This window comes from Pempheris klunzingeri, chromosome 1 (assembly GCF_042242105.1).
Source record: "Pempheris klunzingeri isolate RE-2024b chromosome 1, fPemKlu1.hap1, whole genome shotgun sequence".
NCBI lineage: Eukaryota > Metazoa > Chordata > Actinopteri > Acropomatiformes > Pempheridae > Pempheris > Pempheris klunzingeri.
The window spans coordinates 13,172,951-13,198,989 of NC_092012.1; the positions used below are offsets into that span (position 1 = coordinate 13,172,951).

At 41.6% G+C, this 26,039-nt stretch overlaps 2 protein-coding genes across 4 annotated transcripts in view; both read right to left on the reverse strand.

Annotated features, from left to right (window-relative positions):
• Positions 1–414: 414 nt before the first annotated feature.
• On the reverse strand, positions 415–12,005 carry golm2 (golgi membrane protein 2). Of its 3 annotated transcripts, none has more exons than XM_070834468.1 (10): positions 10,910–12,005; positions 7,061–7,115; positions 6,801–6,903; positions 6,348–6,438; positions 5,980–6,103; positions 5,643–5,726; positions 4,701–4,979; positions 4,305–4,442; positions 2,779–2,865; positions 415–1,509 (listed from the first exon to the last, which is right to left on the reverse strand). In XM_070834468.1, exons 1-10 carry the CDS (start codon positions 11,234–11,236, stop codon positions 1,433–1,435), a joined length of 1,365 nt encoding a protein of 454 aa, XP_070690569.1. In that variant the 5' UTR covers positions 11,237–12,005; the 3' UTR covers positions 415–1,432. The 3 variants fall into 3 exon arrangements, with proteins under 3 accessions (XP_070690569.1, XP_070690561.1, XP_070690576.1); XM_070834460.1 differs by having other exon boundaries at positions 2,698–2,865; XM_070834475.1 differs by lacking the exon at positions 2,779–2,865.
• Positions 12,006–13,962: 1,957 nt separating this feature from the next.
• The window catches only part of fam189a1 (family with sequence similarity 189 member A1), an 87,936-nt gene continuing 75,859 nt past the window's right edge, over positions 13,963–26,039 (reverse strand). Inside the window, exons 5-12 of the mRNA XM_070835079.1 lie at positions 24,253–24,360; positions 21,392–21,552; positions 18,744–18,879; positions 17,280–17,358; positions 16,398–17,180; positions 15,879–15,950; positions 15,168–15,490; positions 13,963–14,161 (exon numbers count right to left, since the gene is read on the reverse strand). Coding sequence (XP_070691180.1) covers positions 13,964–14,161; positions 15,168–15,490; positions 15,879–15,950; positions 16,398–17,180; positions 17,280–17,358; positions 18,744–18,879; positions 21,392–21,552; positions 24,253–24,360 — 1,860 coding nt within the window. The 3' untranslated portion in view covers position 13,963. The remainder of the gene's footprint in view (positions 14,162–15,167; positions 15,491–15,878; positions 15,951–16,397; positions 17,181–17,279; positions 17,359–18,743; positions 18,880–21,391; positions 21,553–24,252; positions 24,361–26,039) is intronic.

Sequence of the window (26,039 nt, forward strand, 5' to 3'; positions counted from 1 at the left end):
GGGACACAGACACACCCCCTTACCTCTCAAAAACACCAGCCAGTCTGCAGCGGAGAATAACACTCAGATCTTTCTTCTTGCAGCTTTGATGAAAAAAAAAAAAGCCCGTCTTTAAGACTGCTCTTTTCAGGCAAGTAATAAAAAACCTAATATTCAAAAGGCGAACAATTGGTCGGACGTTTCTGAATATCTGTCTATAAATACACTCAACAGATGTTTTATCATTACTGAAAAGAAAAGCTGAAGACATACCAATTGGGACCTGAAGGCAGACACCCATGACAGGCTTTGCGATTAGAAAACAGCAGCCTGGTTCATCAAAAAGCTGCATCACCTGAGTAATCCAATCACTGCTGAGTGATAAACTCACTTCTACTCATACATTGACTCTAAAGCACCGTCACAACTTAGAAATGACATGTAGCATCACCTTTAATAAAATTAAATTACATTCAATGTCCCTTTCCATGAGAAATTAATTTTCCTGGCTGCACAAACAGAACTGATTTCATGTTCACGGATTTCCCTAAAAGCGAAGAATCAGGTTTCCTCAGTACAAATGGTAACAGTTCAACTACATTATGTACAAGAGACCTCATTAATGGAAGCATGTGTACAGTATGTCAGTCCCATATGTGCTTGGTTAATCTCTGCACACCACAGAGGATACTAACATCGCTCTAAGTATTGCTTAAGCATCAGTATTTTGCTCAGTTTGATTATTAATTAAAAAAAAAAAGTTTCAAATGCATGCAATGACATAATTTAAAAAAAACAAAAAAAAAAAAAACAGAATGAGGAGCACTTTTGAGTGTCTGTCACAAGGAAAAGAAATTGATTTAATAGGCCATAAGCGAAGTCCTTGGCATTTGTAATGCATTCCCACTCCTGTAAAAGAAAAAAAAAAAAAAAGGTCTTCTATGTATGAGTCCCAAAAATTGTGTTAGAAAGGCAGAATGCCGAATTAGTCTCTCTGATAAACTTCTCAGGTGAGGAGTGTTTGTATCAGGCAACAGCAACCTGAAAAGAAAATCAGCAAAAAACTAAACAAAAACAGTTCGACCTGGAAGCTCAGGTGGGAGTCAGCTGGGCTCTTTTAGACCAGTCCGTTATGAACCGAGACAGTTATCAAATAACAAAACTCAACAGTCATTGTACAGGATATCATCTCTACTGTCATAACTTAGAACCATTAGCAAATCCACAGCAGCTCAGGACAATGCCATGATTTTTTTCCTTTGTATTATGTTATGTTATTCAGAATTAATTCATTAGTTGCAATGTCTGTTTATTCAAAATAGTCCATGACATTGAGGATGCGACCTATAAATTCTTCAACATACTGATGTTCAATCTATTTTGTCAGAGAAGACCTTGGCTTTAGAGGAAGGTCTGAATATTTTTAATGAGTTACGGCGGTAAGAGTTCCCATTCAAAGAATGTCAATGGCTTGATGTCTTTTCCCATAATCCACAGCCCGGTCTCCCTGCATGTCCCGATCGTCATCATCTGGAAAAAATGAAAGCAACACAAACATTAGAGATTAACTAGTAGCAATAAGCTCACTGAAGATCTGTATCCGTGCTCTATTGTCACATCAGAAAACTTATATTTTTGCACAAAAGGTATCTTAACTATGTCCTCTTGACCAGTACAATCACATCAATCGCTTGATCAGTCTGTTACAGTGTACATCCATAAAAGAAATGGTCGTATACAGTACAGTCAGGATGTATCAGAGTTTTTGTTCTTCATTGTTTTATAGATAGTTCAGAACTCTAATGTCCATCTTGTATGAACAGCGTAGAACTTACAGCTCTTTTTTATGCACTGTTGCTCTTATTTAGCAACAGTATGATGATGTAGAAGAAAATTCATTGAGAGGATGCATCTAATTTTTGTTTACATTTGTTTAGCATATTATCAGCTTTCTTGCTGGCCATTAGAATAACAAGGACATAATCATTTCATTGAAATTGGAGACTGCATACAAACTGAACAGTTTACCAGAGATATAATACATAAAAATGACAAATAACAGCCATACTCAAATCACCGGGGTAACACAACGTAGATGGATGGAAACAAACGTTATTCTCTCCAAATGCAGTGTTGTTAGACGGTCGTCAAATATTATAACTCAGAAAAAGGAAATTCATGGCAGGTAACAATAAAACAAAGACAAAATAACACGGGCATGCATTTCAATATTTCAAGGAGAACACAGACACATTCACAAACACAGTGAGCTATATTTATCTACTGGTCTAGATGTGGGTCAGATGTTTGGTGGGCACAGACAGGTGGTATAGCTAAAAAGAAGCACAGGCAGGACAGAAAATACTAGATGGCAAATGAATTACTCTCACAGAACCGCCAAGTTCCCGGGTCAGGTTTTCCCAATGCATGGGAGAATAGGGTGCTAACATTGTTACTGTGTTCATACAGTAAACAATGCCTGACACAATTCAGTTACTGGTCTGGAACTGCATATATGGCAGTCCTGCTTTGACCCCGAAGGCGTTAATTCTTAAATATCTGTAGTTCATGACGGATTCAAGGACCAAACTCAGGGTACTGTGAGCTGTCACGACAAATGCAAGGGGGCGGCAGCAGGACAGGGGTGGAGGGAGGGAGCAAGGGAGGAATGGTGGATACACATCTGGTGGGGCAATCCAGTCCCCCAACCTGGCTCACCTTGAACGTCTTCCTCCCCACCATCACCATCCTCTTCCTCATTGTAGGCCAGCTCGGCCTGCTTGTCGGCCTCATACTCACCAACGTTCCCATCGTCCCCATTGTAGTCCGCTAGCTTAGAGCCGTGTTGCGGATCTACTGGGGACTCGTTCTCATCAAAGAACCGGCCTGCAGGAGGCAGAGAAGGGCCTCATCAGGAAGGGAGGGAAGCGAGGGCAGTTGTAGGGAGGAATGGCTGAAATACTGCATAGTGAATGCATGAAGGAATAAGTGATCGCATGAGGAAGATAACAAAAGATAAGGAAGATGGGGTGAATGAATACACGCTGGCGGGTTAGTTAGAAGACATGTTTTTGAAGGATAAAGGAAAGTCAATCATGGATTTGAAAGCAGAGAGCCAAGTGGAAATGAGGGACTGTTAAAAGTCTGGAAAGCACCGAGTGCTAATTGAGTCACAGATGATTATCTGTACAATCCAATCAATCAATCAATAAAGAACAATAGCCCTGCTGTAAATTCCATCTAATGTTTGTTTTTGTGGGTACTGTGAGAAGTGCTGATTCACCTCAAGGGTAATTCAAAAGTCCATAGACAGAGTTAAACATGGTGTTTCATTCTAACACCTCTATTAAGATACGCCTCAGTTTAATGCAGCTTCAGATACAGGAGCTTGTTTGCCTTTAAATGTTGTTGTTAAAATCAGAAAAATATATAAATTAACTTATCAATTAATATATTAATTAACTGAAATGGTGTTTTTACTCATAGATCTGTAGTAGCTATCCAGTCTATATCGCAGAGGCACCTGAGGCTGTTTAAGTTCCTATCTGCCTCCTACAGATTTGAGATGATGTCGTGCTGATCACGACAGGACTGGGTGGGGACTGGAGATGGACTGAGCCCAGCAGCGTCTTTGGGCTGCTGATGTCTAGTGAGCGCCAGATGCTGCCAAAAGCGCGACATCTGGTGGGTGTCAGGTGTTAATCTGCCATAACAGGATGCAAGTATAAAGCAATCAGAGGCGGGAGATTAGAAGAAAAACAAAATGAAGACGTGAACTGAATACAGTCCGTGTTTTAAGCAGTGGAGCTGCAGAAGGTGAGGTGGATGTGTAAGGGAGATGAAAGAAAAGAACATGTGGAAAACGGAGGAGAAGGAGGGAGAAGAGGCAGCGGAGCAGAGCAGAAGCCAGGCAGCAGGAAAGGATCATCTGGGAGCCAGGTGTGTGTCATTTGTCTCCTCTCCTCTGCAACAGAGCCCCCTCTCTACTCCCTGACAGTGCTCCTACCCATATTTAGACGTGACTTACATTCAGATACTCATTTCATGAAAATGTTATGTAGAGGAAGGGGCATAACCAATTAGCAATGGGCAAAATACACACAGATGGCATGTCACCAAATAGTATTGTACTCTCTGCGTTGTCAACCGTCACAGAGAGCTGAGCGACAGCGGCTCAGCCAAAGAGCAGAGCTAACGAGAGTAGCTGTGATCGTACATCTTTCTCACGTGTAATTTTATGTTTCCCCACCTCTCCAAAATCCCTCTGACAGAAACTCCCTCGCAAATTACAGCAATCCCAGTTACAGTGTCATAGAGGAACTCACTTTGGCGGTGGTGCACCGGCTCCACTGGAACTTGGTCTTTGGTGTGGTGAGCCTGGATGGGGTTGGGCACCTGGGCAGGGTTGGGAGGCAGAGGAATCCCCTTCAAGTGCTCGCTGTCACCCTTGACATTGTCAGGAGCTGACGATAAGACAGAGACTTAGGTGCATGCATGACCAAAGTCAAATGTTGAAAATACCAAAATGTTCTTTGTTACATCACCTGCTACAACTAAATCGCTTGAGCTACAACATGACTACTTCACATTCGAGGGAAAACTAATGTCTTCTTATATATCATTAAAGAAACTGTCAATGAATCCTGTAGCAGGATAACAGTTATCTGCTCTTGCTTTTACTTAACCAAAGATTCAGTGAGAGGATGTGGTGCATTCTGTACCTCGTAGTTGTCTTTGCTGTTCTCCCAGCTCGTCTGCCTTGATACCTGCCTTGTTGTCCTCTTCAAAAACTATGGGTTTGTCTGCCTGTTTGACGATGCTTGGAGCCGCAACCACTGCAGCTCGGCCGTCCACTCTGTCCTGCTGGAGCCTGGGCTGGTCCAGGGACAGGCCCTGGCCCCCAGGGCCATCAGCTGCCCCGACTCCAGGTCCAGCACCAGCTCCCACAACCAGATCAGGGGCCTCATCGTGCTTCTGAGTAATGGCTGGTTTCTTCAAGGCTGGAGTTAAATCAAGTGGCAAAGTGAGACAAAGTTGGTGAATTTTTATGTCTGATGTGCCATAAGGACAGACATTTTTCTTTTCCTGACGTTCAGTGACGTCTTTTCAGTCACGTCACTGAACTGAATATAACGTACATTAGTAGGTGACTGTGAGTCACATCTGTAGTTGGTTGGTCAGTTGTTTTTCTCCAAATTGGGTTCAATTTCACATTTTTTTTTTTTTTTTAAACATTCAAGTTTTTATTTCACTTCTCACTGTGAGACAAATTGACATATGACAGTATAAAAATAAAACATGGTACAGAGTCATGTATACAAAACAATATAAAACAAGAGAAAGAAAAAGCTATCTTGTACCAGGAGTGCCTTCTCGCAGTTTTATTTAATTTCACAGTTTTTAACTGGTTAACTGACGTGTTGGTAAAAGATCTCGCCTGTTTGTAAGCCCCTCAACAAGTTGCAGGTTCAAAATCATACATTAGTACATTATTTAAAAAAAAACTCATTGGGATAATCTTTATTATTGTTTTACGTGGCCTTAGTCGGGCCACACTGCCTTCAAATAGCCTAAATGTCACTGTAAATGTAGATACCTCCCACATAATTTTCCTCACACATTAATTCACTGGGTTTGTTTGATAGTTCTGGTCCTTTGCTTACCAAATTGCACATCATCGATTTTTCCCACCTCACTGTCTTCAATACCAGGCATGCCAGCGTCACTTCCAGGCTTACCCATGTCTTCTGCAACAGAGCAGAAGGAACACAGTTAGTGGATATGCTGACGTTAAAAACATTCCCCGTTAGACAATTGCATAAACAGAATTAACACACACAGGAGAACTAACAAAGCCTAGTTACCATATAGATTAAATTGATGGATAACTGATATGAGCAATTGGTGCATGTGCATTCTACATATAGAATGTAAGTGCATATCAACATTGAGAAGAAAAGTCAAAGACGGTAGAAGCTTTGTTTGACACAGTCACTGTACCTTTTAGATCTGGAGTGTCGTGTCGGTGTGTGGCCACCGTGTGGCGCTCTCCAACCATCTCCACACCTGCTACTCCCTCCGCATGTCGGCCCGTCACTACACCCTTCTGGCCGTCCATTACACTCTGATGAATTATCAAATGTGAATGAGAAAAAGGAGCGGGAAAACAGAGAGAATTCAGCTCAGTGATTAGAGGAGCTTTAACACATGGAGACACGGAGGATAACTGATTGAGTTTGGCAGCTTATATCAACACATCTGTGTTATAATATTAAAAAGGACTGAATAAATGCAAACATTTCACTATTTACTGAAGAGTTCCAGGGATGATCACTATCTTGTTTATTGAGGTTTTTATCAATACTAACCTGTCTTAGCTTCAGTGCTTCTTCCTCCAGGGTCTTTTTCGTTTCTTCATATTCGTCTTTCAGTTGTGCAATCTGACGTCCACACTGTAAACTGGTTAACACACATTCCATGTAAATTTCACCCAAATTATCTGGAAATTTATTTCACCGTACAATAAAAAAGTGGTTTGTGCAGGCGAAGATTAATTTTTGGAAAACTGCAAACCTGAGCTAAGTGCAAATCTTTTTTAATAACATCCAATATAAGTGAAATATAACTGATTAGATCAGCCTTATAATGAGACAAGGAAATAGGAAATTAAGATAACCAATTACTTAATTTTAACCGGATTATAGTGGATATTCAGCTGAAAAATCAATAACTGTCATAATAATGGCTAATTCGGGGAGCAAAAATTCACATTTTGAGACATGGCTTGTAGACTAAAAGGAAATTGTCATGATTTAACATACCTCTCATACTCCAGTTTCCTCTCCAATGTAGTGCTATTTTTCTTCACTTCTCTTAGCTGCTCCTCCTGTTTCATGAACTCCTGCTTCAGCTCCTTTAGCTGCTCTGTTTGCAGCAACAAACACAAACACACAGAGGCTTAATTCTCGTCTGCTACACAAACCATAACTATAATGCTTCCCAGAGACAATCAAGACAAATCACGTATTGGAGATTTCTACTGGTGTGTTTGAGTGCCCTCTGCTGGTCAGACATATCGTACCTTTCAGCCTCTGGATTTCTGTCATTTGGGCTGTGACATCGCCCTGCAGCTTCATCTGTGTAGGGAAGAGGAAAGACAGGTTCACGCGTCATATCAGATGAGAGAGAGAGCCACATACTTTTAGACTCTTCTACACCGAAAACCAGGTCAATCAAAGTCTATTAAGAGTAGCCCCGCTAAGCCATAGATGACTAAGTCGTGCGACAGGTTCGCTTATTAGTAGACAGTTCCACCATTTACACCTGGAAAACAGGTTTGTCTTGTTTTTCTGTGTAATGAGGCTTCACAGCACAGATGGCTCTCAATGTGACATTCTGTAGAAGTATTGCTACAAGGCACTACGTTCCTGTCAATCATAACCAGTATGAGGTGTTGGATGTTAACCCAACGCCTGGTCGCTGATTTCATGCTGAGAAATAATGGGTTAGGATTTACACTGGTGATTGAAATATGATGAAAGCGTCTCACTCAACTACGCAATTGTCTTTGTAACATGCTGAAAACACAGACACAGAAATTGGTGGCTCATGTGTAGGTGGTTTGTGGTCTTTTTTAGGCAGGCTTTTCTTAAGCACTTTAGTGTAAACAGAAACCCGTGTGCACTGTGATGCAAACTAGTACAACAGCTCTGTAATAACCAGGGCAGATGTGAAACTTAAAACTCCTGCAGCCCACACTGATGCTCGTTGTGACGGTATCAAAGGATACGTTCAGCTCGGAGTGTACACTCTCGAAGGAAGGGAACAAGTTAAGGGAGGAGGGAAAGGGGAAGGAAAGTTGGACATTGGCCTTTAAAAGTGATACATCAATAAAGTCGATCTTTTGAATGTCAACCGCTTGATCTCTGTAAGTTTGAAATGTGTCTGACAAAAAAAAAAACTTCATTCATCATAAAAAGCGCCAGTTGTGGTTATCATGTCAACACTTTTACATTACAAATGGTGACTAGTTTTGAAGTGGACATAAAGAATCAAAAGTCCACAAAAGCTCACAGCCTCATTAGATAACAAAAAATACAGATGATGGCAGATGAGCTTTGAGTGGGGAAATAAAACAGAGAAATGAGGCGCATGTACCCATACGTAAAACGATGTTTGTAGCATACTGAGCATATCTATGGAGGTGATTTATGCCTCAGGAGGGATTTGAGAGATTTCTATGGATATACTTCTTTTTTTTTCCCCCCATCTTTTCCCTTAAAACTTTGACTTTCCAATCCATTGTGATCGCCAGAGTTCTTACGAGACTTAACTGAGGCACAAAGGCAATGAGGAAAGAGCAGATAGCATCAATGTCAACTGTTGTCAAGACCAAGTCAACATCCTGTTACTCGCCCACAAGTAGTTAACAGCTTCCCTGTGCAGCCTGCTGAGAGCGGCCGACAATATGGACAGACTGTTTACACACTGTATGAAGAACTATAAGCTTGCGTGATTCATTCTTGCATCTAAAGGATACACAACTATATATGTTTATATATATTTATATACACACACACACACGCTGCACTGTGTGGAAGCCAGCAAAGACTCAACTGTCACTATTTTCTCTGCATTGCAGACTCCTCACTGTATGTAGCCTACAACTCTGTTGAAACAGGGTTGGGCTGTTTACAGACCAAAGGAGTGGAACAACTGCTATTCAAAACCCGCCTTTATCTTGATTACGGAAACAGGGAGCCGGATACTGGAGTTACAACCAAGGAGCTTAGATTCCTCTTTATTCCACACTCCACCATCTGTACTCGCCTCAACAACAAGAATATCCAAGCTGCAGCTAAACTGTTTTTAATCTCTTCCACAGCGATGCTTTTCTGACAGTTCGGTTTCCAAGAGGGATTTTCGTGTCAAAAATGATGAATAAACATTTGGAATAAACACATAAATGGTCAGTAAAACATGCCAGTTTGTAGAAAATTAGACAGCGCCAGCACAACAGGTGACTAAACAGATGACTAAATGTTATAGGGCCATTATTTTTGCTATAATTTAATCTGGCCTCATAATATGGGACTTGGCTCACAAACACAGTGTGTGATGGGCGGCAGAAGAGAGGTTTCAGGATGGGTGACAGGTGACTCCTGTTGATTTAGCCAAGTTTAATTACACACCTTATTGACGAGCTTGTATAGCCATTATAATACTTATATGGCCACTTGCAGGTCACAAGATAAATGACTCCACTCACGAAGCTGGTGGGAAATTCAGCTTTGCAGCAAATATTGAGCTAAACAATAACTGTTACTCTTCACCTTCCTCTAGCCGGATGTTCCGGCAGATTACCTTGCAAATACACTTTTGTTTCTTTAGCATACAAGTCATTAATCATCACTGACTAGGGATAAGTTTGACAAGTCAGGATCTAATCTTTTTCTCACAATAATCCCAAATATCTTTGATGTTGGAGACAAGTCATGTTAAAATTATGATTCAAAACTCTTGAGATGTCTCATCTCATGTGTCCTACTGGATGGGCTTCCACACCAGCAGTGGGGTTTGACTATAATGCAATGCCACACAGTGGATAAACACGAGTTAAACAAATGTATTCATGTCCATGAAAAATAGACAGACTGGATGCAAATTAAAAGGATCCCCCCCCCCCATCTGTTGTCTAAACGCCTCCCAGGGCAGATGGACACGCACTGATGTTCAGAGGGCGCAGGGACACATAGCACAGTGAACTGCCGGTTGGGTCACTCACAGTGAACACATAAAGCCACAAAAAAAGTGTAAAAACCTGCTGATAAAATGAATAAATAAAATTAACAATACTGCATGAGAAATTTGTTTGTTTTCCTTTGAGTGTGTGAGCGCGTCTTTTATTCATCCAAGTTCAAGTATTGGGAGATAGGTGGGAGAGATGCTGGGAGATTTTAAATGTGAACAGCAGAACAACCAAGCAAACCCAATCAATTTTACTGGACCGAAAAAACAGTATTGTGTAGGACGAATGTGGACTGCCTCGGCTTATCTCGTGATTTAGAAACGAGGATCAACCGATGACTAAAAGTAGGCGGATCTGTAGTGGAAATCATGCAGGATTTTACCAGTGTACCCCAAAGTCCATTACTTACGTGATAATATCATCCACACTTAAAGACATAGCAACTCACGGCTTAGTGGCATCGGCACAGTTACTCTTTCTCTCTTCCAAAACCTAAATGGCTTCTAAATGACCACTATGTTGGCGAAGCAGGACTCAGGTGAAAAGCAGCTGAGGCGGATGGAAGTTTGTGGATGAATGAGCTGCATAAATCATCATCATCATCATCATCATCTCCCACTTTGTCCCAAAGACCACTCTAGACTGACCGTTGCCCTCTTCATGATGACTGTACCACCTTGCCTCTTTCAAGTAGAGATAAAACAAAGATAAAAATTAACCAAGACCTTCCGTCATGAGTTACGCAAGTTGTCAAGTATATGTTTTATCAGACAGAGTGGGAGGAATACAGCAGCATAATGGTATGGCGATTTAGGTTATTGCACTATTGTAATGTTGTAATAGTGCTTAACTTACCTACATGCTTAGAGAAATGAATAATTAACCTGCTTTGTCAGCATACTTCCATTACTTTTTACTCTCAGAGAGTATCCCACTCATGCCTAGATGACATGAAAGCCTAAAAAGTGATGCAGACGCAGCTGAGAGATGTCTGGAGCCAAAAGCGATGATACTTGACTTTGCCATTGTCGTCTAGCTCTACCTGAGAGAGGTTTTGACAGAGGGCTTCTCACCACCCCTCTGTTCAAACACTGCCTATCTCTGACCATGTCTGCTGGCGGTGGATGTCAGTAAACACGGTGCCAGCGAAGTTAAACTTGGGATCGGACGTCTCTACTCTACCTTTTCATCAGTGCACTTTTTGATGAGCGCCTCTCGGGCCTGCAGCTTGCCCTCCAGGACGCTGTAGTCTCCATCCTTCTGGTCGATCTGCTTCCTGTGCGTCTCCACCTGCACCATCAGCTCCGAGTTGCGCTTCTCCAGCCGGCTCCGCGCCGCGTCCGTGCGCTTCACCTGCGTCTGCACCTCGGCCAGCTCATCCAGCAAGCGGCCGTGCCTGTTGGACACTGTCCAGTAGTTGAAAGACAGTATGGCGATGATCACCATCAAGAAGATGAGGATGAAGGACGGCAGGCGGCCTCCCCGTCGGTTTGCGCCAAACCCAACCATTTCAAAAACAAAGTGTAACGTTACTTCAGGTTGTTTGCGCAACCTACAGAGCTGAATGAGCGTATTCTCCCGCTGTGAAACACATCCGTCTACGTGACATGCCGCGTATATGCGGCAACCCTTCGGAAAAGCAAACAGCACACAGACAGACAGTCATCAATGTCCGAGACTTTTCACATTTCTACTGAGCTTTACTCTTCTTCCTCCTTCCGCACGCTGCTCATCTTCTCTGCAAGTCGTCCGGCGTCAGTGTGTTGGATGAAAAACGCCCGCAGGGACGTGGCCTAGCTCAGCTGGCGACGTTAAGACACAGCAGACGAGACTAGACGTGGACAGCCACACGGCACCGTGGCAGCGAGGAGAGAAAGCACGAATCACACAGCTAGTTAGCTAAATAACACGAGCCCACGGCTACTCCTCTGTCATGGTTGTCTAACAAGCTCCGCGGGGCTGCGTGTGCTGACGGCCTGAGCTCCTTTAAACACGGATTTGCCGTCAAATGAGACCTCTGCTGATTTTCGATCCCGACTTGACGTTAACGTTAGCTCCCATTGACGTTACCGCTGTCCGGCTAACCTCTCCACACTTAGCTAGCGACGGCACATGCGAAGTCACAATCAGCCCAAAATGTTGTTTTTTTTCCACCATAAGAAGTGTCGTTTCTTCCTGCGGAGGACGGGTGTAATCTCTGTGATATAACTACCCGGAGCCCGACAATCAGTGAGGGCACAGGCTTTGTGTCACAGTGTCCACGGCTCGCTGCCTGCCAGACATGATTTCTGCGCTGTGTGAAGCTAGCTTCAATCGGCCCGCGCCACTTCCGCTCTCTGCTACCAAGGCGCAACTGCGTTTCAAAATAAAAGCCCGAACACAGTAGCGTTTAGCATCACAAACCATGTGTGGCGTTTATCTCTTTATGGCATTGCTTTTTTCTTTTGTTGAAGCGCATGAGCCGCTCTCTGGGCTGATGGACGGAAATAAGCTACACGGAGAAAGCAATAAAACTGTATGAAAGCATATGGCGAGCAGTGCTGTAAAAACCGGAAGTACATGGCTGCATGGATGAGGACTTTACAGATCTAATGAAACATGGGTCCAGATTTAATAATTTATTCATATTATGGATATGAGGCCAGTGTCGCGTGTCAGCATTTAAAACAAAAGCCTGCAAATGCCTTGGCACGACAGTAATTCTATTAGAAATATTCAGTCCACTCAAACCTAGTGTGCATACCTTACTTCTCCTTATCAGGCTCCCCTTTCCCACTTGCCTGTTATCCAGTTGGTAGAAATTAAATGTGTATTCTTATTGTGCAGCAAAAACAGAAAAAAAAAACCTAATTTGAGATTAAAAAGCAGCACTAGGAAAAAAACGTTTTTGCCATTTACCACGTAAAGATTACCAACAGTATTATTTTACTTTCATGAAACTGATCATTAACACACATTAACACTAATCAGCCTAGAGGTATTCTGTGTATTACCTAACTGGAAGGCCCAGGTGCTGTACGCCATTGCTAGGTATGTAAGCATGCAAGTAAATCAAGATATGACTATCTGGATTGTTTCCAACTACATACCTGTGAATGAAATCTATAATAAAGATCACTTGTTTTGTTGTTTATGTGCACCTGTCTTTGTTCAGCTATGTTGTCCTTGTTTTTAGCTGCATGTCCATTTCTAGCTTTCCCATAAGGTCTTGAATTGTGTGTGAGTGCACTGAGAGCAACTTAAAACCTGAGTCAAATACTCTGTATGTACCTGTACTTGGTCAGTAAAGCTGATATTGATTCGTATATTTTTATGACTGGTGTTCACACAAGATAACTCACTTTTAACCTTTGGTCTAGTTGCTGAAAGAATTGCCAGTGGATCAGTCCCAGCATCCAACACTGACCAAAACAAGCATTACTGGGTAACATCATTAACTTGAATAAAAAAAACAAAACAACCTTCATATTGTCTATTGTCTCTGTTTCAATTATTTTGGCCCTGGTTCAGGTCACCGGATGTTCAAAACACCTGCAGATTGACATACATGAGTCAGAAACATTCACTGAAATAAGACCTCAAACCACAAGATACAAACTCATATTTTATTGTAACACTGATAAGAATTGTAACACAATGAGGTAAGTTAAATAATCCACATCTGTGATGTTCTTGAACCAGCGGCACCACAAAATATTCACCACCCTATCAGTGACAGCTCCACAAAGTCTGCAAGCAATGGCAAGTAATGCCAAGTCGGTTCACCTCACAGTTTAATACAAACATGTTTCTTTCTGCTTCTTATGAGGACAGGAGGAATACTGGTAACATAATCTCCTTTGTCTTTCAGTCACAGATCCAAACTTACCAGCTGTGTAGTTGTTTCTTTTTTTTTTTTAAGAGATGAAACTCAGTAGAAAAGATCCCCTGAGGGAGAAACATTCTTTTGTTTTTCTGATGAGAAAGAAGCCACGACAGACACTGGCAGGCTCAGTCTGAGTTTGCTACCATTTCTGCTGATGACTTGGCACGTTCTCACAGGGCACTAGGAGATACAGTATGAGACCATTTCAGTGTGCCTGTGCTGCAGTCACACTGTGAAAATAACTGATCTTTCACCGCTGGAAGGGATATGAATCTCCCTACAGACGCTTGCTTCGCAGCACTGCGTGGCTGCAACACCAACACCCTGAAATGCCCTCAAAGTTTTAATCCGAGTCCTTGTTGAGAGAGTGGTCAGAGAATAGTCTCTTTGCACTCAAGGCTTTGTTCAGAGGAAGGGGTGTCCAGTGGGTTGGTGGAGGCGCTGGTGGTTTGTGGGAGGTGTTTTGGACGGCGCATGGAAGGGGACAAACTCAAAGCACCACAGCTCTGGAGGTGAAGATCCTCGTGGCCACGCTTCCTGGGACTGCCAGTGATGCGCTGGGTCATCACCTGCATGACAGCAAATAGCCGAGAATGTTAGAGAGACACACATTCCTAGCTGCTTGTTTTTTTGTTGTTGTTTGCTTTTACATAAGAATCGTGTCCTTGCGCAAGATACTGAACCCCAAATTGCTCCCGATTGGCGGGCCAGCGCCCATCATGTGTGAGTGTGACAGGCAAACTATGACAAAAAGCTAATAGTGAAGCATTTTGTCCACAGTGCAGTTCTAAGGAAATATCACTGACCACATTTTTGAAGCTGCCATGCTTACTTATCTTCCACAAATGGAAATGGCCACAATGTGAATTTTAAACTCGTTATTAGAAAAAAGAAGAATCAACACCCAAGCTGACTAAATTCACCTAAAACAGAAGCAGGTTTTGTTTTTTATCAGCATTATCAAATTATTGTGTGATACACATATTAATATGGTACTGTGGGCCGTCCTAGAGATGTGCCAGTATACCAGTAAGGTGCCAGTATACAGAGGATAAACACTCTCCATTTAGGTAACAACATGGCCTTTTCTTAGATGTAACCCTCACCATTTTTGTCCCATTAATAGTAAGCTTTTTTTTTTCATTAAAAGTAAAATTAAAAATTAAAAAGTTGTCACTCCATTTTCATCCATCTAACATGTTTGTTCTCTGGGTGTAATGAGCGTTACTGCCTCACAGGGTGGCTATCCTTGTATCTACTCTTAGTCATATACTGCTGACATTCACCTTTAAAAAAAACAGAAATAGAAAGATGATGTAATATAAGATTAAATGAGATAAGACAAGTTTATTGTCTATCACAAAGCAACAGAAATGTTCCCTTGATAAAACTCAACGGACATTTAAAATACATTTATAAACACGCATAACTACAACTGGTAATAACAGAATACGTTGCCTATTTGACTTGGTTCAGAGTGATGATGTTCGCAGAGGGAATAAAAGATTTTAAAGAAATAGGCTACAAACCGATGATTTGCAACACTGGATATGATACACTGTCTAATTCAGTTACCTGATCAATGACATTGGCACTAAAAATGGCCTCCTCCATGTGTTTCTCATCCGACTTGATGACACACTTGATGTTGTTGACAACCTGCTGGACTTCAGGAGGTAGACTGCAGCTTGAGTGCTCCAGGAACTTGGCCACTAGTATTTTGGTGTCTTTGTACATCTTAAGATCAGCCAGAGAGTGCGGGCGTTCATGGGAGGAGTGTGTATGCAGGGCCCGGGATTTAAGGTGGATGTCAACTTTCCTGCCCTCCTTTTGCTGCTTCCTGACAGATGTGTGGCCGGGTTTAGCTCCACCTATGTCTGCTGAAATGTCTGTTGGCTCTGAAGATAAAACAGAAAAGAACGAAAATACATTCTCATTATCAGCTCAGTTAAAATTGGCTTAGGATTTTTTTTTTGCTTCCAGTTTTTTAGATAATCCAATTGGCCCAATGGAGTTTTAAATGGTTTATTTAGCTTATGAAATACAATAGTTTGTTTAAACCATAAAGGAATCATTAATACTTCAATTTAACTAAAAAGAATCAAATCACCAAATTTGATGACAGCTTTTTATATGGTTGTCACTGGGCAGTGACAATAACAAACATTTGTGTCAATAAAGTTTTTCAAATTAGCTCTTCATGCTGCAAGGTCTGCAGTTTGACTTTCAAGTTTGTTTTTTCTTTCTTTTTTTTTGTGAATGCTGTTAAGCAGCAGATATCCTTACCTTGCTCTGGTGATGTATGAGTTGAATCTCCTACTGCAGGGTTATTTGCAGAGGTGCAGCTTGAATTTTCCCCTGTAGAGGGCGACAAGAAACTTAGTGTGGATCAACAAAGAGGGCGTTAGCTGGTTACTGATTCACCATTGCTTATTGGCTAAGAAAGACTGAAAGGCTGCCACTGTTGAATTACTTCATAATCGGTTAATCAGCCAATAATCTTCAGCAGTGGCATGTGTTAATTTAATTTTTATTTCTTTGGTCCGCAAAATATCAGAAAATAGCACAAATTTCGTCCAATCAATAGTCACAGATTCATGATGGTCAGTTTACAATTACTTAAACAGAGAAAAGCAACAAATTGTCACATTGGAGTCTGAAACCAAAGAGTGTTTGGACTTTTTTGCTTGAAAAATGACTCAGAAATGACGGATTATTTGAGTTCCTGTTTAAGGCTGATCACTTTAATGACATTTAGATGGAGATTTTAAGCTGCAGTGTAAGTCTTATGTAACGTTCACTCACTTGCTGTCGTAGAGGAGCAGGAGATAGGGTCACTGGTGGAACGGACAATGTGTGCCAGTTTGCGGTACCTCCTGGCTGCTCGGAGTCCCCGAGGCCTCTCTGAGGGCGAGTAGCCACTTTGGGCTGAGGTAGAAGGGGGCTGTGATGTGGAGGAGGGTGACCAAACACTGAAGCACAGCCTGGGGCCACGTGGCCTGCTGGGAGGGGAAGGTGAAGGAGAGGGAGCCATGGGGCTGATGGCTGAAGTTCCACCAGAGGAGGCCACAGAGGTGGGGGAGCAAGGCTGAGGTGGTGGGGGGAGAGTGACCGGGAGAGTGAGCTTCCGGCTCATCATTCGGGCTTTAATGAGGGAGTGTGTTGGCGCTTTAGGTGGCTCCTCTGGTAAATGTTTGGCTGATGCAAGCTCGTCACATATGTGCATGGCAGCCCTGAGTTCCTCACATGGATGTGTGTTGTCCGCGGAGTCCTCCTGGTCCAGATTGCTAAAGTTTTCTGAGGACCAGTCCGGAGAGCGTTCCAGAGAATCCTGGGTGTGTGAGGACTCACTGTATCCTGTATCACTGGGGCGAGCGTCAGTGTTGGCCTGGCCACGACGGCAACGTGTGGAGTCACGTGTACAAAGTTCCAGACTGTTGCAGCTTCCAACGATGGGGGCAGTGTGGAGCGTGCCATAGGGAGAGGAGTCAGAACCCTGCACCTCCAGGGAGCACAAGTCCTCTGAGGAGCAAGTCTGGTCCTGATCAGCCACCTCGGACACCATAAGAGACGCGCTGTCCACCGAGGCTGAGAAAAGGGAAAAAAAAGTCTCATCAGCATGACCACTAGTAGCCAAACACGTTCAACAACCCTCTGCAATGTTCACTGCAGTGAAAATGTCTTTACCTTGAGTGCTGAGTCCCGCAGTGGTGTTTCTCTCACACAGGCTGGATTCAGTGGCCTGTTGCTCTATGCTTGTGGTGACCTGTAAAGAGGAAATCATTACTGGAGATGAAGAACATAACAGCACCGTGTGATTAAAATGAATAGAGAGGATAAAGAAGATGGAGAGATCAGTCCATGCTGGATATTCTGTTTGTGCTGCGTGCATTGCATAATAGCGCCAAAGTGGCATCTAACCTTCAATGCCACAGTTTGGTCTGTAGAGGGCTCTATAACACTAATTTCACATTCATTTCCCAATTTAAAGGGCAGGTGTATCAGTGGAGAAAACTACCACGTAGAGTTGAATAATCAGCTTGAATTAGATTCACTAATATGCTTCTAAATGCGCAGTATATGACATACATATGTTCATATAACTTGTTAAATCATGCTGGTCTTTAGCCTGAGATTCATCAGATGAGCTCCTCCTGCCCTCTGACTGTTCTCTCACACAATCAGTCGATCTCTGCCTGCTTTCATTAGTTATTTACAACAACCACTACTAATCTACTGCATGGGAGAAAACCTTCTGTTGATTCCCATTTGAAGGACACCATTCAAAATGGCAATGACGAGAACTATGGATTTAGCTTGTCTAATGGAAATAAGGGATTAAAAGCCTCAGGTGTTAAATGATGCCGAGAATATAATACATGATAAAAGGATTTGCTTGCACATTATACAGTTATTTTTAGCTGTGAACAATGAGATGCTGCGAAGCCTCAGCTCGAAAAAAAAAAGAAGCTCTGATCACTTCAACATGACAGTCAAAGGAGACTGCCCGAGTACGTCAGAAACAGCAGATTATAGTGGGAATTTTGTCTTAAAGACTCGACAGGCAACACAAAATGCTGGCGCATGATGAACACAGTAGCAATTCCATTTAGACGAAAAATATACCAACCATTTAGAAGAGAACATCTTACGAATCGTCTGGGTTTGTTCAATTAACTTTTAGACAAAGACCTATTGTCTATATTATCATAATATTCACAAAACACAACTTGAGGGGAATTTGGGCTTAACCTTGAATTCCCTTTGTTTTTCAGGCCATTCCTTCAAAATCTTTCTAGTCCTTTGTTTTTTGACTAAATACCTGAAAGCTGACCTTCCCCTGAGCGTCTGCTGTATTTTGTGCGAACACACTGGACTGAGATTATGGAAATGTTGAACGCTACCTGCTAGCATGTTAGCATTTAGCTCAGAGCATTGATGTGCAGTCTAACAGAGCTGCTCAGCGTGGCTGTAGACTCTCAGTATTGCTACGGCATGCATGTTAAATGTGCATGTTTAAAGGAGGTAATTTACTCCTGTACTTCTGTCTTTGGAAATAAAGAAATGAATGCAATGTCCTGGGCTCAGTTTCCTGTTCAGAAGGCATGTGTAAGACCGTGTTGTCTTCAGGGCAGAGGATTCTTCTCTCACCTGGCTGGCAGGGGTCTGCCCCACCACAGACTCATATGGAGGAGGCAGGTCAGTTGGGTACAGTGTTCCTGGGCTGTTGATGGGCACCCCATAGATGGCACTGAAGGGTGAATGGGGAAAGTCCAAATGTAGGCCTCTGTTGGGGACATAACAGCAGAGTTTCATGCAAAGAAAGAAAAACACATAAAATCCAAAGCATAACTGGACTAATTGGTATACAAAGAGTGGAGTTTACTGAGCCACTAACACAGTGCAGAGTGTGTAAGAAACTAGCGCAGCAAGTCTCAATATCCAGCCTATCTGAGTCAGAAATATACCATATTTTCTATTAAATACAATAAGAGAAAAAGGAAGAAACCTATCCTCTTGTCCCCAACAGTCCAATTCGGGCGGTATATAAGGGTAGAGTATTATTCTCTGCACCACCACAGTTTCATATGCTGCCAATTAAGAACAAGCAGCCATGCGCACAGTCATATCTTTTAATTACAACCCTATTCTCCTCCAAAGTGGCGGAGCATGAAATACAACCAGAGAGTTTCCACCAATCATCCGAGGCATGATGATGTCATGACACATCCCTGGCCCTGGGCAGGGACACCATAAATGCTTCCTCTGCCTTGTTGATATTTATGGCATAATTGACAAACAGATGTGGCTTCCTGCCAAATGGATACATCAGCAGCACACTCTCTCTGGCAAGACTGAGAAAATGGAGGGAGGGAGGCGGAGGGGGGGGGGGGGGGGTCTACCCATCTTTCAAAACGGCTGAGCATCACGGATGTCACAGCTGCTTAACGGAGGGAAATGCTCTGAGCTGACCATGGATGATAATACCACATGTGATGGTCACAGTCAGATAGTAAACAGACACATGCCACTGCTGCTTAATGTGACGGATTTGGATTTGTCTTTGGATGCAAGTGTTGCTTTTGGAATCTGCAGATTCTACGCTGGTTTACGGCAGTAAATAAAAATGTCAAGTTTTTAACTTGGAAAAATCCCTTATCTGACAGTTACTGTACCATACAAGAAAGAAGGTGTAACAGACCTCATCTTTTCAGCTCCCACTAAGCAAAACTCCCCTCCTGTTTTTGACCTACCAGCCTTTGAAAAATTGATCATTGCAATTGTTTTTTTTTTTTTTTTTTTTACTTTGCTCTCTTTGCTGCAATTTAAGGAAGGGCCACTGAGCCAGGTACAGTGTCCTGAACTCACACGCAGCAACCAGCAACTCCGAAAATGTGTTTAATAAAAATAATACATCCCAGAAACAATGCCCAATGTATTATATGTAAAACACTCAGCGCTTTGATGCCCAATTTGAATTGCTTCCCTCTGGGAGGTGCTTTATGTTGCCTTTGGCAAAAGAATGAAATTTGCACATTTATTCCCACTGCAATCAGTAACTTACACTCTCTTAACTTCACTTGATATAACAAATATTATTCTCTGTTTTGCACTGCGCTTTGCATACAACTGATCATTGATAGTTGTTTCACTGTGCACATACACTACTCACAAAAAGTTAGGGATATTCGACTTTCAGGTGAAATATATGGAAAATGTAAAAAGTGAATGCTACAGTGATATTATATCATGAAAGTAGGGCATTTAAGTAGAAGCATGCAATGGTAATTTCTTCATCTTAAACAATTTATTTGAAGAAAATCTAACAACAGTGGTGGGTATACCACAACAAAAAATTTTCAGTGTCTCAATAAATTGGGATGTGGCCAAAGGACGTCCACTCCTCTCCTTTCTGTGACTCTTCCAGTCTCTCTGTATCACTGTTACAACCTCCTGATGACACTCTGTGACCCTCTAAGCTCAGTGAACACCTCCGTCTGAGGACTTCCTGTTTGAAGCCTCCAGTGGCGAGGTGCTGCTGATCAACTGTTAGGTGTCGTCTTGGTCTCATGATGTCAGAATGTGAACAGCACGATGAGGAGGACTGTTTAAATACCAATTCTAACTGAAGCAGGAAATGTATTGGTTGATTCATGGATCAAACCTGTTGTGAATGTTGCTGTTAATCACCTTGTTAGAGAACAGCAACTTGTGCAAAAAGTACTGAAACACTGAACAGTTGGACATGCGCATTCAAAAGTTTAGAGAAGGTCACATTAAGTTCACCTGGAAAGGTTAGAATGCATTTTAGGTTCATCCTGAAATTTCACCTGAAAGCCGAATATCCCTAACTTTTTGTGAGTAGTGTAGATGTGATGTTACAAATGTTTAATTTATTATTTCCACCATGATGAAGATGAATTGTATTGTTTTGTATTATATACTGCAATAAGCAGCATCAACTGAAGTTGTGGTTTTTCCACTAAGAAAGGGACATGATTCGGTGTCAAGTGTTGCTGAATATTTAACAAAGAGTTTAGGGATTGCCAAAGTATTTTGGGCTACGAGGCAATTATACATTTTTAAAGGCTGTTCTGATTTACAAATGTTTTTTGTAATTACCGTGCCAGGTAAACTTTGCACAACAGTTTTTGTTAGCAAATTACAATTTTTATCGTATATTCCCTGAAAATATCCTCATATCCCAGAAGATACATTGGTACCAGAGTGTGGGGAGCACAGAGCACTTTGTGTTAGCACTAAGATGTGATGCTGATGAGTAATATTTTGCCTCTCACCTCTGTCCATCCATTGAGGGGGTGCAGGTGTACTCTGGGGGGTAGTATGGTGGTGGGGGAATGGGAGGAATAAACTCATCAAAGTCCAGTGTTTGGTGGAGGATGGTTCCATGGGGGGTCATGCAGTCAGCATTTAGAGCTCGTGCTCGGTGCGGCATAAACTGAAACACAGCATTAAAACAACTGTTATCAGGCCTTTATTGCACATGGTACTTAGTTGTTTATACATTATTTTTGGCCAGAAGTCATCCAGGGAGACATGACTGAGCAAATCTGTCAGCACCTCCCTGCTGTTATTTCAAGCAGTTGCACGTATTCATATCTGTGCTGTTGGGTCACTGAACAAGCTTCACTGCCACTTCATCAAGTGCCTTGCTCAGGGGCATCTCAACAGCAGTCTCCAAGGCTGCACACTTACTTTCCTCACTCAGACGTTTTTAAGTGGGACAACTTTCCAGTCACAGCCAGCCTGCTTTTCTAATCTCCAGGCTGCCACTGCTGCTATTGACTTGGCTAAATTTACTGAGCTAAATAAAAGGTTAACACCTCTTGTGGTAAATGGGAAAAGAGGCCACTTTTGGAAACTCTGAAAGACTGTTGGAGATAAGACACAGAGCTTTTGTCCTTTTATTTTCTACTGTCTTACTCTATTTAGGCTTACTTTTATCCTCCATTTTCTTTGTTTTAAAATCCTATTTGTGTGTGCCTTTTTATATTATCTTGCCTTTCTTCTTTCATCTTTTCTTAATGTCATTCTGTCCTATGTAAATCACTTTAAATTGTCTCCTTGAAAGGTGCTACAAATAAACTTGCCTGGCCTTATCTCCCCATGACTCCATTGTTGCCATGTTCAGCTATCTCAGGTTTCAGATGTTTTTCTTCTGGTGTGCATGTCTATTTTGATAATCTTGCCCTCATCAAATGCTGTAATTTTCTACTTGCATACATTTATGTTGTGTCTGCAGTCATATGTAATTACAGATAGACATAAAATAAACAAACAGACAAACAATAAATAAATAAATACCCCCAATTCATTGGTCATCAGAAAATATATCTATGATATATCTATCTATCAATTATTATTAATAATTCATCGTTAATTAATTAACTCACAAAATGCATTTTCATATTTAGGCTACACAGGTCTAGACAGTAAGATGTTCTGAGAATGACGTGTCCACAATTTTGATAATCTGAGATTTTAATTGCTGTAAAATTCAAATTCTGGTGTTTTTTGGGTTTTTTTTGCCTTTCTTATCATCTCTATGTCTCTTCTGAAATAGTCACAGATGCAAAAGAGTAATAACCTTTCTTCTATGGTCCAAAGGATAAAAAAAAAAGTAATCATTCATCACTGTTTGTGATTGCTGTTTAAACATGGATTACCTGATTTTTTTTTTCCAATTAGTGGCAGTGGAAACGAGGTGTAAACACAACAGTGACAGATAATCACCTTGTAAATTGGATATGTTAGCAAACACTATTTACACATCCTGCAGACATGGAGCAATATTATCATTTATTTGGAGTCGTGTGTCTGGCGACTGGGTGAATCTTTTAGCTCTGTTTTGGTCTGCACCAACTCCTCAGGGGAATATCTGACCCTTTAGCCTCTACAAGCTCCACCATGTTCCCCAGCTAGTCGCTAACTCTGTTTGTGCTGCTTTTGGCTGAGCAGATACCAAGGGTTTATCAGATACTTTTCAGTGAAAATGACACTGATTAGATTGGTGAGAATGAACCACAACAGCAAAACCAAAACAATGAGCTGAAAGATGCAAAAAAAAAAGCTTCATAAAGACGAGAGGAACTGCTGCGTACAGAGATATTCTCCGTAGGCTCATCATCATCAGCAAACCTTTTCACATACATGTAATCATTTGACTGTTGAAAATATTGATAATCAAACAAACTCAATATGTCTCAATATGTTTTCAATAATGGTGAGCAGATATAATCATTTAGGTCACACGAATGTTTCCAGTTGACTTAAACATTACAGCTTTCACAAGTCAAACATAAATTAGCAGCATTCATTTGGTCAGGCCTGATTTACATATGGCTCTATTGACTTGTGACCCAGTGAAGGTGACACTGATCTAATGCCTCTTCTTTCTACTCTGAGTTCCACTTATTTATTAATTTTATATAGCTGAGATCACTGCTGATTTCTTGCGACTTCGACCTGTTACCAAGCCAAGCTTAACATCCAGCCCAGCGCGCCAGTTCCAGGCTCTTTTCGGCATGCACAAAATTTGCAGCATAGTTCATAAAATGTATAAAAGCTTCTTGTATCACATTTTATTACTGCAAAGCTATTTCACATTTGCTATCATGTTGGCAGCATTGCTCTATCTTCCCATTTGTTGATGTGTTTAGAGGCATGAAATAACTATTGTTGGTGTGAAACACAAAGGGAGCTTGGCCATGCTAATTTCCCTCATGACTGGAAGCATTCAGCTGTTGGTAATAGTTTCATTGTTCCACATAAAATGACAAAAGAGGGTCATACTGAGGACGGTGTACCTTTGAGGGAAAAAAAAATCCAGTGAGATCTGAAGCTGTTCTCTTTAAATCCAACATATTTTTGAGATGCAGCAGGACACTGAAAAAGGTCCGGTGGCAATTAACCTTTACAGTCTGTGTCAACATTAACTTGTATTTACCAAGCAAAAGCATTGCAAACATTGGCTTCCACTATCTTAAAATGGATAATGGCTGGCAGCTACACATGTTTACCTAACCTAAGAATTAAGATCGTCAGACTAAGAAATTACTTTTTTTTTTAACTGCAAGGTGGCCAGTATAAAGAAAACAAGATCAGCTTTTGTTGTTGTCTGCTTTTCCATCACGCTCACCATCTGCAGCACATCAGTTGAGACCATCTGCATACAGCACATGGCGGTGGCTAGAGCGCACACAATGGTGGAGATGACGTTAAGGGCACATACGCTGAACAGCAGCTCCTAAAGGAGAGGGGAGAGAGGAGGAGGCTGTTAGAGGAACAGGGAACAAAAGAGGAGGAGGAAGAGTGTGAAAAATAAGGCAAACGACAGGAGTGTAGCAGAGAATGTGAAGAGAGGATAAAGGGAGAAAAGACGGTTAGTGTAAAGAACGTTAAATATGAGTAATACGAGAGAAACGTGGAACAAGAGGAGGAAACGCGAAAAAAAGACTGAAGGTGACACAAACAGCGGTGATGTCACTGGTAAGGTAATCAAGTTCAGAGAAGCAGCAGGGTGGCCTTGGGTGAGAAAACACTTCTACAAATATCTGGTTTAGTAAGAAAACCACACAGCAGCAGGAAGGGCCTTGTCTGCATTGTTAACATATCTAGAATACATTCAAAGGTTAAATGCTGATAAAAAGAAATATGATGATTACGCAAGTGCAGACCTTGCAAACAAATTCAATAATCGGGAAAACAACCCCATAAACATCCAAGGTTAAGCGCGAGGAAATACACATTCACACTCTGGCAATGAAGTGAACAGTGGGGGGACAAATCAGTATTGAATCTGTCAGCAAAAATTAAATGTGCATGCTGGTGAAATACTAACCCAGGGAAAAGAGTTATGACTGCAGTGCCATTATGCCGCTGTTTGAGCTATTCTTCTAAAAGGTAGAAAATAATCTACCTTTAAGTGACTCCATTTTTAAACCATATTGAGTTTTGTATGTTCGAACAAATGAACCTTTAATAACTCCACTGCATGAATTAATTTCCTGAAGAGGAGCACAGGAGCAGTAATACCACCTGCCTGGAAATTGGCTCTAGGAATAGCGACTGTCCAGCGCATGGAGCATATTGAGAGGAGAGAGGATGATGTATTGCGGCTTCCATATGAGAAAAACTAAATATCATTTTTAGATATCATTTTAAAATAGATCTAGGTGATCTGCAGCCTTGTCAGATGTCTGAATACACAAAATACATGCAGTTTGTCTTTATAAAGTTCACAATTAATTCACTTATACAATTATTGCAGACTAGACTTTATCTTTGGATGCCTTAATTTAAATATCTCACAGCAAAACAAGAGGAAGTGAATCAAATCACTTTAGGATTTCTCCAGCTCACATCAGCAGCCACAACCTTGCGAAACACCCACACAGGTGCAAAATATCTATGAATATAACATATGATTCATAAAAGACAAGAACAGGAGAGACTTTTAATACTGGAATTTAAACCTCAGTACACCTCATTTTTTGTTTTGTTTTAGTCAAAATCATGTATGAAGCCTCCCAGTTACCACTTAAAGTGTTTTTCCAGGCTGCCGCATAGATTATTCACCAGATTCAGGAGGCAGAAGATTACAAGTAGCATTACAAAGCCCCACTTGTATTAGACTGCTGATAATGTGCAGAGAGGACAGCTGCCACACTGAGATCTACCAGGTAGTGTTTTGTTGTCATGGTGCAGGTCCATGGAGGTAATTTTTTCAAAGGAGGTTCAGGCGAGGTGTTTATAGCAAGTGGTGGCTTTGTGCCAAGCAGATCCGATTACTCACTTCCATTGCTTTTGAAGTTTGTGATATAAAAAGGATCAAGTTGGCATCTGAGACGTTCAGAATTGCCAGCCCCGCAACTGTTTTTCAAACATGTTTGATATCCAGTAACTAGCTGCCAAAGATCAAGGCTG

Coding starts and splice junctions, on each gene's coding strand:
- golm2 (XM_070834460.1), bottom strand. CDS start 11,236: ATGGTTGGGTTTGGCGCAAACCGACGGGGAGGCCGCCTGCCGTCCTTC. Junction 7,116..10,909: donor AAAAGTGCACTGATGAAAAG/GTAGAGTAGAGA, acceptor TTCCCTACACAG/ATGAAGCTGCAGGGCGATGT. Junction 6,439..6,800: donor AGGAAACTGGAGTATGAGAG/GTATGTTAAATC, acceptor TGTGTTAACCAG/TTTACAGTGTGGACGTCAGA.